Source organism: Pholcus phalangioides, unplaced genomic scaffold (genome assembly GCF_987345545.1).
Source record: "Pholcus phalangioides strain wild (caught in Gottingen) unplaced genomic scaffold, Ppha-v1.0 ptg000011l_1, whole genome shotgun sequence".
NCBI lineage: Eukaryota > Metazoa > Arthropoda > Arachnida > Araneae > Pholcidae > Pholcus > Pholcus phalangioides.
In genome coordinates, this window is record NW_028301604.1 from 44,630,727 (window position 1) to 44,645,399 (window position 14,673).

A 14,673-nucleotide genomic window follows, 5' to 3' on the forward strand; every position below is an offset into this window, starting at 1 on the left:
CGCAGCGATGTCGTAGATTTAACTTTTTACCGGATTCCCGATATTCACGGTACACTCGTGAAATGGTCGTACGTGAAAATCCAAATTTCATCGCTACCTCGGAGATGCTATGTCCCATCTCTCGTGCGCCGACTATAACACCACGTTCAAACTCACTTAAATCTCGATAACCTGCCATTGTAGCAGCAGTAACCGATCTAACAACTACGCCAGACACTTGTTGTGTTATATGCATTGCCGATCGCAGCGCCGTACTCTGATTGGTTCCATATCTCTTTATTTGCATACGCATGCCTGTACCAGGCATATACCTGTTTTTTTGGCTCTTCAGTTTAATTGTACATAAATAAAAAAATCATTATTAACTTGCTGCTGCGTTAGTTTTCTTTACAAGCTTCGTTGGACCTGCAAAAGCCAACATTACAGAAGCGATGACCATTTTAAATATTGATGTATTATCTGATCACTATATTGTTAGTTGACCACGAAGCAGCTACGCATTACATGTACATCACCACGTTCAATTCACCATAACAATTAATTTAAAGAAACATAAAGCATATTATAAAAATTATTTTTAGTCTTGTAATGTTAGCTTCACTTACATACATAATGTAAACACAACTATGATTCATTTATCGCATTAACCATGGTTTGAAAATTATGCATAATGACCTACAAATGTGATAGATTCACGGTATATGAGCAAAATTTATCAAACTTACCGAAATGGCCGGTGATTATTCATATAATAATAGCTCTTTATCACTTTCACCATAACATATATAGCATAGCCCCTCTTCATGGAGGGTGGCAGGGATCCATCCCAGTGAACGTATGATGAAGCTTTGATTCGAATCATATCGGATGATTAAGTATGGATACGTTTGTTTTTTACTGCAACATGTTAAAAAAATATTATGTATTTATCATTTCTTCAAAACCGTATTCACATTTGCTGAAATAATCTCCGCCATTTTTTCAGGCTAGCGTCGCTGTAAAATTTCTTTTCCTCTCCATCTTGTCAACAACAAGTAGTTGTTAATTTTTAGCTGGGCGCTGATTGTCCAGTGGCGAAATTCACCAAAAAGGGAAGTTTACCGGCCTGTCCATCGTCACGTGACCTTAAGAATAACTTTTAACAATCAAACCGTGGTTGCATTCGGAGCTCGATTCTTAACGTGATTCTTACGTATGGATGATTGGTTATTAAGAATCAGAAGGTGGTACACCCCCTGGTATCTTCGAGTGCGTCCGGGAATTTTTTTACGTCCTTGTAGACTGTGCAATGACGTCAGCGGCCGCCACTTCCAACAACTCTTGTAATAATGAATCAAATAAATCTTTTTGAAGTTATTATTGTACTTTTTATCGTTCCAGCGTGACGTCGAAACTTGAATGCTCAACGTGGTTTGCGACACCATGTTCCATCGCGATTTTTGTTTCTCTTGATGTCTACTAACAAACCTCTGAGTTTGTCGGACCATTAACAGAACACTGTATATATAATAGCATGCCCTGACTAACTGATTCGGTGCCGAATCCCCGCTCTGAAGCTATAAATATAAAATTTTATCAGAAGTTTCATGATCTAAAGATTCACTAAGAAGGGATTTTTCAAAATTCGACCCCTAAGGGGTTCCTGAGGGGATTCAAATTTTCTATAGAGAAATCATACTGAGTCGAAACCTCTGAAGCTATAGCTATGAAATTTGGTCGGTATTATATGTATTTTATGATACAGATACTCACCAAGGCATGAATTACACTATAAAAGTCTGATAAAAGATCTTTTATAAAACTATAAAAATGCAACCAATAAGCGTATCGGTTACATTCACTCGAATGAAACTGATACTCTTATTGGCTGAATTTTTCAAGTTTTATGAAATAACTTTTATCAAACTTTTATAGAGTAACTTCGAGGTAAGTCAGAATTTCTGGAAATTGAACCCCCAATGAGTTTAAATCCCTCCTCACACGGGGAAACTAAAGTTCGACAACTGATAAGAGAAACCGTTTCCCGAAAACCAGCACGCATATTGTTGTAGAAGCCCTCACACGAAGAAATTAGCGTCTTGGCGACGAAATATCGAACGCGACTCAATCACTTGGCGACTGGCATGCTAGTCACCGCCAACTTTTGTTGAAAAAACTAGAAACTGCCTTTATAGCATTCCTTCATATTTTCGTCATGCAAGTTTGGACCCGAATTGAAAAACAATCCAGAGTATAGATATATATAATAAATTATCAGTTGAAATTATATAATGAAATTTCTACAGAATTTCAGTTTACAGGTAAATACACGATTTCTATATTTAAATTGATATTATTTTGAAATTATAATGAAATCAGGGGCGTGGGGATTGTTTCGAAACTGTGGGTGCTCGTCTTTAGTTTTATATCGGAAAGTTTAATTTCTTAATCAATTCTGGGGTGCTCGGATCCATGCCACAAATTACCGTGGGTGCTTGAGCTTGCACCCCTGGCTCTGACGCCTCTGAATGAAATGGTAAACCAGGACTGTCATTTAAACTTTTTTCGGGGGGGGGGGGGCAAAGAACATATACTCACTGTATGTACATATATATACTATTTCTAGTGTACTTTTTAAAGCCGGGGGAAATAGCCCCCCCCCCCTCCCAGATGACGGGTCTGTGGTAAACACATGGGCCTACCTGGCCACTCCCCGGGGGGGATTTCAAAAGAAGATGGAACGTCACGAAAATTAGATCTGGTAAAAAATTTCAGGAATAACCAAATGAATTTGCCAATTAGGGTCTCAGAAAAAAAAAATACATGGCTGGGTGCCCCATGATGCTCTTAAGACGGCCTTGGATAAGAACCTCCAGAAAATTTCAAAACACTGTCTACTTTTACTTGTACCTAAACAAGCACGTGTTCCATAGGGATGGTCCCCGATTTTCCCCCTTGCTTGGAATGTCTAATCTATATAGGTCACGTACACGCACATCTGTGTGTGGGAGTATTTGGGGAAAATCATTCCCTGAAACATAAACAACAATTCATGTGTTGTTTATCTCTAGTTTTGTGCCTATAGTTTATTTTTTGCCTCTCGGAACCAGCTTTCGTCGTTTCATTTCATGAAACTACTTAAAATTCTGCGTGACAATATTTTAACTAATAAACAATAAAAATATGTATTAATAAAATATGTAATCCAACATATATAGGTACTGACAGTGGCGTCGGAGCCGGGGGTGCTGTGGGTGCTCAAGCACCCACGATAATTTGTGGCATGCATCCGAGCACCCCCAGAATTAATTCAGAAATTAAAATTTCCGATATAAAACTAAAGACGAGCACCCACAGTTTCGAAACACTTCCGACGCCCCTGGGTACTGAAAGGCATATTTATAGAGGAAAAACACGATTTTTTTTCCAAATGAAACGAAATTATACTAAAAAATTGTATATTTTTTACCATTTTATTGTCATTTCAAAATGATATCAATTTAAATAATGAAATTTTGTATTTACCTGTGAATTGAAATTCTGTGTAGCAAGTTCACGTATGATAGAAATTATTTTTCTTAACCCGGCTAACAAGATAGTACCGGAAGATAAGAAGGAAAACTATAGACTGTGCTGTTTTTACTCAGTTTCCCGGGATTTGAATATTTTTTCAGTAGCGCCGTGTGAGGGAGAACGAGCAGCTCGACTCGTTCTAGTCAACTCAACTCTCAAGTTGAAGCAACTCGAGCTCGATTTTAGTTTCCCCGTGTGAGGAGGGCCTAAATGTTATATGGGAGAAAAGTAATCTCGAAGCAATTTTCAGCTTACCATATCCACGCGAGCGAAGCCGCGGATAATCATTTGATCATTTTTGTCGCACCACGGTCATTTTCTGCACACGAGGGCTAATTAGACCGGGACCTACAATTTATTGCCGATTTCGAATGACAGGCTTGTTAGGTTGGTGCGCTAATCCCTCAATGGGGAACTCCCTGCGGTAGCAATTTTTTCTGCGGTCATGTCGCCGTTTTTGTTGTACCCCTGTGTCAGGAAAGTTTTCTGACAAGGACGAACCGGGTATCGAACTCGCGACACCTCTGAACATCCTTTGGAACTTTAGGCGAGTATCTTATCGACCTGGGCTACCGCGCCCCAAGCCGCGGATGATGGCTAGTTTTATACAAAATATTTTTACAGCTTAATATTTTGATTAATTGTATCATATTTTAGCTATACTGTGAAAAAAATGAATGTAATTAACCTTTGGTATCGAAAACGTCAAGAAGAAAAGTTCCTAATATCTGTCGGTGATCAGAGATATTTATGTGGGCATGGGACTGATTGATCAAAACTTTCGATGCTATATGTTGAAGTGAAATGTGGATGAAAATTGATTACATTTTCAACGACAGTAGACGCCACTTATTAGAATTACAGATAATGTTATAAATTCAGCTATTGTTATCACTTTTGAAAGGTACAAAACAGACCAGTGTCATAACGTGGGAAAATCCGTTTATATTTATCAGGATTTTGGTTTATGTTATCAAGTTATTTTCGCCGAAAGTTTTTTCTTTTTGCATATATCGAAGCTAAGGTTGAACCAAACTTAGAAGTCTTCCTTGTTGATAAAAGTTTCCATAATGATACAAATATGACAGTATACCATTGTAACTCCTTACAATTTCTGAATCGAAAAAGAAAATTAGCTTATTTATAAAGGGAAAAATATTCCGTTTCAAAATATGAAAAAAAGCACGATCCAACATATTTTGATGTGGAAAAACAAAAAACTAAATTCAAGTTGAATCCAAAGATCCTTGCGGACTTCTCGAGTACATTCCCACGCCCTTTAGACTGCGAAATGTTGCTCAGACATTCCAGCGATTTATCGACTGCATTCTCTCAGACTTTAACCCTATACAGCATGTCTGGGACGCTCTGGGGAGGACAATTGCAACTCGCAACACCCCTCCGGGAACCATCCAGGGAATGAAGACAGCGTTGCTGAACAAGTGGGACCAATTGCCACAGGAAATGATAAACTGCCTTATTTCAAGTATGAAATCACGCTACGAGACCTGTATATCTGTAAGAGGGCACGACACCCCCTATTAACCCATCTATTAACCCTTTTTTTTAATTTATTCTGCAACCTCTGTTTCATACCTTCCGACTCCAACGAGTGTTACGCACGATCATGCGTGTATATTACAATTATTGAATGGTTATTTGTTTTGTATTGTATCAATGTATGTACATATCAAATTTCATTAAAATCGGTACAGTACATTCTAGAGCAGCGGTTCTCAACCGGTGCTCCGTGAGCACTCTCCAGGGGCTCCGCGGCCACTCGAGAAAAATAAAAAAAAAACTGTAAATCTAAAAAAATATACATATAAATATTTTCTAATCATAAAAATAAATAATCTTAATAAATAAAAAATATGCCAACGGGGCTCCGCCATAGAAATTTTTTATTGAAAAGGGCTCCGCGAGTCAGAAAAAGGTTGAGAACCACTGTTCTAGAGATAATCGACCAGGTCTGCAAATTCCCTTAATTTCTTACACCAGTGTATATATACACTGCTGGCCACCGTAAATGCAACACCCTGAAGGACGCATGCAAATAATATGAAATTTACAACATGCATTAGCGGAGGTGAGATATGCAAATGATTAGAATTTCAGCGCAGACGCACATCACGCGCGCCTGTGGCGCCACTTCAAAGCGCTATTTAAGGCTTGGAGATTTCGACGATTTGAAGTACGGCAATTGTGTTTTTCTTGTGGTTTTTTCAAAAAAACGATCAACTATGCCTCGTAGAAAACAGCGATCATCTTTTGATCAAGTATCCGAGTTCGACAGAGAAAGGATAGTGGCCTACCGAGATTGTGGATTATCTTTCAGGGAAATCGGTAGTCATGTTGGACGAAACCAAACAACTGTAATGCGGATATGTGATCGTTGGATACAGGAAGGTACGACGGACCGACGTGCTCGATCGCATCCACCTCAGTGCGCCACTTCACGTGATGACAGCCATATTGTGCGTATGGCAGTGACGGATTGCTCAGCCACATCACGAACCATAGCACAGCACATTCAGTCTGTACCGCATCATCCAGTGTCTGCGCGTACCATTCGACACCGTTTACAGCAGAGTGGTCTGTCCGCAAGACGTCCATTGCTTCGTCTACCCTTGACGCAGAACCACAGATGTCTCCGCCGCCAATGGTGCGATGAAAGAAGGATGTGGACGGCACAATGGAATGAAATTGTCTTTACTGACGAGTCACGCTTCTGTCTGCAACACCACAATGGTCGGATTCGAGTCTGGAGACACCGTGGAGAGAGGATGCTGAACAACTGCGTTATGCACCGCCACACTGGTCCTGCACTGGGTATTATGGTATGGGGCGGTATTGGATATCACTCACGCACTCCTCTAGTACGCATTGCCGGTACTTTAAAAAGCCAGCGCTACATCTCCGAGGTGTTGGAGCCAGTTGTCCTTCCTTACCTTCAGGGCTTGCCCACAGCCATATTTCAACAGGATAATGCGCGACCACACGTGGCACGCATTGTCCAAAGGTTCTTCGTCAATCGCCAGATTGAATTGCTTCCCTGGCCAGCTCGCTCTCCGGATCTTTCGCCAATAGAAAACATGTGGTCCATGGTTGCTCAACGATTGACCCAGATTACATCCCCAGCTGCCACACCAGATCAACTTTGGCAACGCATGGAAGCTACTTGGTCTGCTGTACCCCAAGAACACATCCAAAATCTCTTTGAATCAATGCCGAAGCGTGTGGCAGCGGTGATCTCCAACAATGGCGGCTACTCTGGCTACTGATTTTGGCAGGAACCACACTTCACAGAAGTCTATAAATTTAATCATTTGATGCTTGGTCAACATGTTATCTACAAAATAAATATTGTTGCGATATCTCTTGTCTTTCTTGGTGTTGCAATTTGGGTGGCCAGCAGTGTATATATATATGTTGCCCCTATATTTGTTCTCTATACCAGGGTAAAGTTTCTCGCGGGACCCTTGATGATAATGAGGCTGTTCTACAGAACTCAAATTTTTGTATATTTAATCCAAAAAAAAAGCGTGTCCCTACTGCTGCCCCAACAAAATCATAGCCCCAGGGCAAAATGAAAGAGATTCTAAACCAGTGTTTCTCAACCGGCGTTCCGCGACCCGTTACCAGGCCATGAATGATTCCCTGCTTCCTTTGCTCCGTTTGTTGCTCATTAGTCGTGTACATGACTGGGCCATCCACTCACAAAAAATGCAACCGGGCCGCGCGCTTCCAAAGGTGGAGAACCACTGGCCTAGGCAGCATCTCTAAATTTACATATTTATTGCCCTAAATCATTGTGCCAGATCTTATCGTGGAAGCTCCTATTCAACCGAGTCCCTGCATGGTCCCCACAAACGGAGTGGGTCTGGCAGGGCCCGATTAGATGTGATTCTCATCAATTCCCATCAGATGCGATTCTTTTTTTGTTTTTCACACAGCAAATTCATATTCTATGGGCGGGGGGCCCGTGAAGAGTCTGTATTGAGGCCCACCAGAGAGCTTAGTCTATGGCCCTACTGCGGGATGTGGGTCCATGGGTCTCCATGCCGTACCCGGTTGAACTCCTGGTTGGGATTCATGAGGTTGGAGCCTGGTATCATAACGAATCTTGAGCTTTCATTACAATCATCACCAGAGGAAAAGCACCCACACAAGAACTCTGACATGTGGCTTCAACTGAAATAATGATGCTAATCATTGAATCATAGGGTGTTCATCTGAGTTGTCGGTGAACATCTCCTGACTATGAAATGAAGCATCTGTCCTCAATGGTTTAAGTGAGCGCTATAATCCCTACAAGGGTAGGGATGGCTCTAGCATGTGGTCACGGGACAAACCTCATTGCTTTTCTTTTTTTACAATATAAATTCACTATAAAGAAGACTCCCCACGAAGGATCTCAGTCTTGGAAGAAGGCTTCAGATCCAGGGTGGTGGGGGGGGGGGGAATGATGAGCACCGAAATGCTCGCAATAAAAATTAAAAATTTTATTACATGAGAAATGTGTCCTTTAATTTTTTTCCAGATAGGGGGCACATTGCCTTTTATTACACCTGCACAGAACTGTTTCTTTGCTCACAGAATTTCGATATCTGTGCGGAATGATAAAATAACATGCTGCCTTATACAATATAGGGAATTTTTTTCATGCGCATGAAAAATCTCTGTACATGGAAACACTCTCAGACTCTAAACGATCATATTTTGTAAACTTATTCACCATGAAAAATTGGTGCCTTTCTAAAGTACTTTTGTCGATAACCAATAACCGGGTAAAAAAACATTTCAGCAGCAAAAAATATGCCTTCCAGAAAATATTGAAAACAATTATACAGTACAGTATTATATTTCCATGAGAAACGCATCAATGAACTGAAACCCTTTCTGCCAGCTATCAAATAAAAAAATGTAAAACAGTTACAATTCTTCGTAACAGTTAACCAAATTTCTTTTGTAAATGTGCCGCGTGAAAAAAACCAATATGACATTATATATATATATTAATTAATGTTTCATAAGTAATAATATTAATTGGATTATCAAGTTCACCTCGAAATTTAACAGTTATTATTTGTCAGCGGTAAAACAACATTAATAAAACTCGCAAACTGTAGCCGAACTATGCTTTCATATTGTTTTTGATTGTAATCACAGAAAGCCTACGATAGTTAGAGCGTACTACTTTGCGAGTTTTACGCTAACAATGTTTTACCACGCACAAATAACAACTGTTGAAATTTCGGGGCAAACTTCATAATTTAACTAATATTATTGCTCTTATAAAATATTAACTAATATAATATAATATTTATTTATATGGCACGTTAATCAAAATCCAGTTTCTAATATCAATTGAAGAATTGTAACAATTTTATTTGATGGGTGGCCTCAGTGGTTCTAGTTCATTGATGTCTTTCCTTCATGGAGTGATTCATGGCATAAACTTTAAGAGGTGATATAAGACAACTAAAGAAGCAATTTTGATCATAGAATGTGCTGTCGAACAGCATTAGCAAAGGTGGTAGAGGGTGTTTGTGGGGAACGATTTGCTGATTTTTTCCGATGGATTTACTGCGATATGTGTTATCATTGATTCGAGGGTGCTTATGCACCTTCGGATTGGATTGGAGTTTGTTTTTATAGGTGCAAGGATCATCAAGGTTATACTGCTCCAAACAATGATCAAGCGGTATAATGACTTATGGTAGAATTTGTGTTACCAGGTTGCAACACGAGAAGACCTACCACATTATAATATCCTGCCGACGCGGACGCCAGCCTTGTGAAGTTATTCCAGCCTGCAATCGTTCTAACGGTTATAACATACGGGAAAATGGCGCACTTTAGTAATACTGAGTTCGTGCCTTTTATACACTGTGATGCAGATTTTCATACGGTTTCTTCTCCTTCCCCAGATTACATTTACATTTATGTGTGGTGTTCTTTTTCTCCCGATAAATTTCAATAGGAATGTCGTTTTAACGTTTGTGGAGCTTCATGTTAGACCACGCATTCTTTGATGACAATTGTTTGTATTGGTGTGCACTATCACCTCTCTCAAAGTTTTTCCCATCTTTTCTGAATCACCCTGTATTATTAAGATTTCATCAAATATTGTTAGAGTGCGGCATGAGCTCAATGTGGATTTACGCCTGTGATTTACACACATAAAATACATAATTAAATCATAGTTTGTCTTTCAGTAAGAAACATAGTCCTGTTCTGTATAACTGTATAATTATAATATTGATGGTCAGAAACTGGAGTGCATAAAGGACTAGCGTGCCATTTTTCACAGGTCTTTTAATTTCGACCAGCATATAAATGATATTGCATTAAGAGCATAAAAATATTATCGGTTTTATAATCCGCAACAGTATTTTGTTTTTAAAAATCCAGAAACATTTCTGCATCTATAATTTTCATTTTAGAGAATATTCTAGAATATTTTTTTTTTTAACGTTATCCTCACCTGTTCCTAAGAGATCAGCATGATCGCCCAGGGAATTTGTTAATAAAGACACATCTATTCCCGAACCGAGATATTCGAACTCCGATCTGCACAGTCAGAGGTTAACTCTCTAATCACTCGACTGCCACGTTGTATACGTTGCACTTAGTTCCATATAATCTGGAATCCTTATTACTCATTCAATGACATTATGATTGAACGCTCACAGTGACGCACTCTGCGCTCTGTTAATCTCAAATGCAGGGTGTTTCAAAAAGGATCAACCGAGTTAAAAAAATCATAACTATTCTGTTTTGAATCCGTTTTGATCGAATAATGTATAGGTGGAAAGAGGGAAATCTCGAGTTTCACGCAGTTGCCTCTAACGCTCTTCCTTTTGCCGCCACTTCAGTGTTTGTCGAAATGGCGACTGCACAACAGAAATCGCTTTGTGTTCTAAGCTTCGCAAAGTGCGACTCCGTAACAACTGCTCATCGTGCTTTTCGTCAACAATACCCTGGTGTTGAACTTCCTATTCGTATCGCTCAGAGCATTAGGTGGTGGTATAAACAATTCCGAGACATGGGTTGTCTGTGTAAAGGGAAATCCTTTGGCCGTCCCCGCATGTCAGACGAAAATGTGGAGCGCATCCGGCAGAGTTTCGCACGTAGTCCACAGAAATCCACTCTCAGTGGATGCAAACATGCTCGCAAAAGTTTGGAACGAATTTGACTACCGTATAGTATAGACATACGCCGTGCATCCCAAGGCGGACATACACCTTTAATTTGGTTTGTATAAAAACTTTATGATTAGCCATGTAATATAAAGTTAATCTTAAGTGTCTATGTGTTCAATATTTTCGTAATGTACGCATTTCAAATCGGAAGATTCCTTTTGAAACTCGCTGTATATCAGATTTTCGATACTCGTATCCCTACCAAAATACTCAGATCTGCTTTCAACTACGAATCACTTGAAGTCCGGCGTCAGAATGTATTGATTACCTTGTGTGGGACGCAGTTTAGACCCCTTCGGAAAGTCGCCAACTGTGGCACCTCGGAAACGTTTGTTTATTTTCGCTGTGCTTGCCTGCTTCAACTGGATTATACTGCCTTCTCTGTCTGCTAGGGCTTTAATCCTGCTTAATGAAATAATATTGCAATGTTTCTGGTTTTGGTGAAAACAACGTTGATAATTTCAGTCCGGGGGCAGGGGCCCCCTTTAACGGCCGGAGGAGCGAAGCGAAGTACCACGCCGAACGAAGTTCGGCCTACAGGTGTAGCCACTGATTTGCATATTCGCATGCACCTATGTTAGCGATTGGACGAAACGTTTACTGCGCTAATGCATTGTTGAACTACGTGTCATTTCACTTCCATCGCGCGTTGTTGCAGGATATTCTGCTCACAGTCGCGTTTCAGCACCGATTTTTTTAATTCTTGACGGTGCTAAATAGCTTCTGTTGGGCCGAGGCCTAGTTAACTTCAAACTCTTCGGAATTTATTTTTCTAGTGATTTTAATTTCTTATTGTCGTGATTCTTTTTAAAATTCGGTAGTATAAGTTTACCGCCCGTTCAATTCCGCGTGCATTATTTCAATTTATTCCGTGCATTATTTCAATTTATTCCGTGAATTATTTCAATTTATTCCGTGCATTTTGGATTATTTGACGTGTGTGCGCTCTAAGGATTATTTTAAGTTTTTGTGCTTAAGGATTATTTTAAGTTTTTGTGCTTAAGGATTATTTTAAGTTTTTGTGCTTAAGGATTATTCCGATTTCTATAGGATTATTACTGTGCGGAAGAGGATGAGAAAAAAGGTGAGAGCGGTGAAAAAAGATTTTTTTATTTCCCTTTCGTGGGGTTACATTAGACTCGGCACTTCTTTGCGCCAATGGCGCCAAGCAAGGTACTTATACTGCTTTTTTACCAGGTTATGGTTAGTACCAGACAGCGAAGTACCACTGCCTGGTAGTACAGTGGTTAGAGAACTAGCTTCTGACTGCGCAGATCTGGGTTCAAATCCTAGTTCGGGCATGGATGTTTATTAACACTAACAAATTCCCTGCACAGATCGTAAAGATGTCTTGAGAATACGTGCTGATCACAAAAGTATATGATCACAACCTCTATGAGATGTGCATTGTGTTCTCCAAATACCTTCAACTCGTTTTTGACTGACTCATTTACGCAACGCTTTAAATTTTCATACAAGTTTTTGTAATGTGAAATTAACATTCTTTTGGAAATTAAAAGGCATTATGAATGCAATAGTATTGATAGTATTTTTTTAAATTTGTTAACAAATAAATTTATTTTTTATGACTATTCAAAAATGAAATTTTTGGAAATTTAAACTTGATTTACCATCTCGAAAACTTTTTTAATGACCATGAACAGAAACAATTTTTTTTTTTAAATGGAAAAAAAATTTCTTAATTGTTTTTGTCACAATGTGCATGAGGTGTCTCAAAATCATGATTGCTAATTATTTTAGTAAGTGTTTTGAGCAATATCGCTGTTTTTACCTGTTCAAAGTTAACACAAGTCAAAGGTAATGTAATGCGCAGAAAATCAGTGAACACACACACATAACCATAAACAAAATTCAGTTATTAATTGTAAAAGTTACCTACTTGTGAACCAGGTGGTCCGATGGGTCCAGAAAGACCTTCATCACCATTTTCACCCTTTATCAAAGAAACATTTAGAGATTTACATGAAACTTCAATGAGTTAGGCCGGGATTACACTATAAAAGTTTGATAAAAGTAATTTTATAAAACTTGTAAAATGCCACCAATAAGATTATCAGACGAACCCCACAGCGGTGGTCGGCTGAAGTTGGTTTTCTGTGGTTCCCAACTTCAAGGCGCAAATGCGAGCCGATCTCCCCGTTAAAAAGTCTCGCCACAGAGAGCAACAGTCCTACAACGATAAATCATTCAATCATAACACTTCACTCATAGTCAGAAAAACTAGTGGCAGATGGCAGCACTACACATAACAAGCATTACAGAGAAACAACAAAACTTCACGTCAGGTTTCACTACACGTACACGCACATTCCCGCATGTACCGATTCGTTGGGGGGTTCCGCGGGGGGGAGGGGTGTGGGCGGGGTGCATGTATGGTGTAGTAGTAGTAGGTAGGGCCTCCAAAAAATGGCTCGGGGATCCATGATGTTCTTAAGTCAGCCACCTCGTTGGGCAATTTGCCTGTTGTGGCGTTGTATTTGTATTTGTAAAAAAATACTTAAACATACTTGCAGTTTCATTTGCTCGAATGTAACCTATGAACTTTATTGGTTGAATTTTTTGAGTTTTATACAAGGGATTGTATCAAACTTTTATAGTGTAATACCGGCCTTAAAGATGAGGTTTTATCAAAACAAACATCTCTTAACACTAGAAGGGACTGACCATGATTAGATTAGACTACATTTGATGAATTGTAGGCTTATTATAATAAGGTGGCAAGCACAATAACTAAAATGCATTCAATATCTATAAATACATACAAATATTCGGAGATAATTGAATAAAAATTGCACTTCACAAAATGAATAAAGAATGAAAAAAATCACAATCATCTTCGTTCATAGATTTTCCGAAAACTCAGTCCTTGCAGCGACAATCCCGAGATATCTCGTTTAACTCAATCTATTTTTCGACATTCCCGAAATATTCCGGTTTCTTAACTCCTTCGCTTACAAGGAATCGCGAGAAATTCGGATGATCTCTATTTAACGAATGTACGATAAATATGCTTATCTTGTCCTAACCTAACCGCACGTTAGGGAAAGGGAAAGAAGATGAAGGAAATAAAAAATAAACGAAAGGAAAAAAAGTACAGATAAGAGAGAGTAGTCAAGGCAAATGAAGTAGATTTCTCTATTTTTTCACCCTAACGCCCATCCTATTCTCTTTTGCTGTTCATGATTCATCCTTTTATTATATACATTATGTGAGAAAAAAGTTACTAATAATTGTATAGAAATAAAAGGAAGGTTAAAAACAACTTCCTAGGGTTACAACAAAGCCTTGTGATGATGAGGAGAGAGGAAAGAAAGTAGAGAGAGAGAGCTTGTTTTTGATTTTATTCCACAGGCGTTTGGACGCAATATTACGTCCTTGATCGTAAAGTGGTTTAAACTGTCTCACGTCGGCATCCCTCGAGTACAGATACCCATGGAAGTTTCTTCTCCTGATAACACGTTTTCATCCACCACCAGCCCCCCCCCCCGTTCTGTCAATCAACTATCACTGGGCAGAGTCAATACCTTCTAGAGCAGAAGGCCTGACCCCGAGATTCGTGACGTCATCGAATTCCGTCCTAGAATCGTCTTCCCTGTAAGATCGTTTTCCAGCAGCACCACACACTGTAGCGCCGTTATATATATATTTTTTTTGACCCACCCCGCTGTAATAGATATTTTTTTCTTATAAAAAAAAGGTTGAATTACCTAAGAATTTAGCACTCGAATGGACGAGTTTATACTTATAATTCAACATTATTTTCAAGTATCAATTAGAGCCAGAGTTTTTACGAAAACTTGACAATATTTGAATTACCATTTGACATCAAAATTTCCCCAAGAGAATTTTTCGGAATTTCATTTCTGTTGATTTTAACCAAAAAAATATCCAT

The 14,673-nt window shown here is 39.1% G+C and overlaps 1 protein-coding gene across 3 annotated transcripts in view; it reads right to left on the reverse strand.

Annotated features, from left to right (window-relative positions):
- LOC149080456 (uncharacterized) overlaps positions 1-14,673 on the reverse strand; it is a 1,573,269-nt gene that overhangs the window by 1,254,767 nt on the left and 303,829 nt on the right. For all 3 annotated transcript variants that reach the window (XM_089239569.1, XM_089239571.1, XM_089239572.1), the window contains exon 10: positions 12,661-12,714. In XM_089239569.1, coding sequence (XP_089095695.1) covers positions 12,661-12,714 — 54 coding nt within the window. The remainder of the gene's footprint in view (positions 1-12,660; positions 12,715-14,673) is intronic.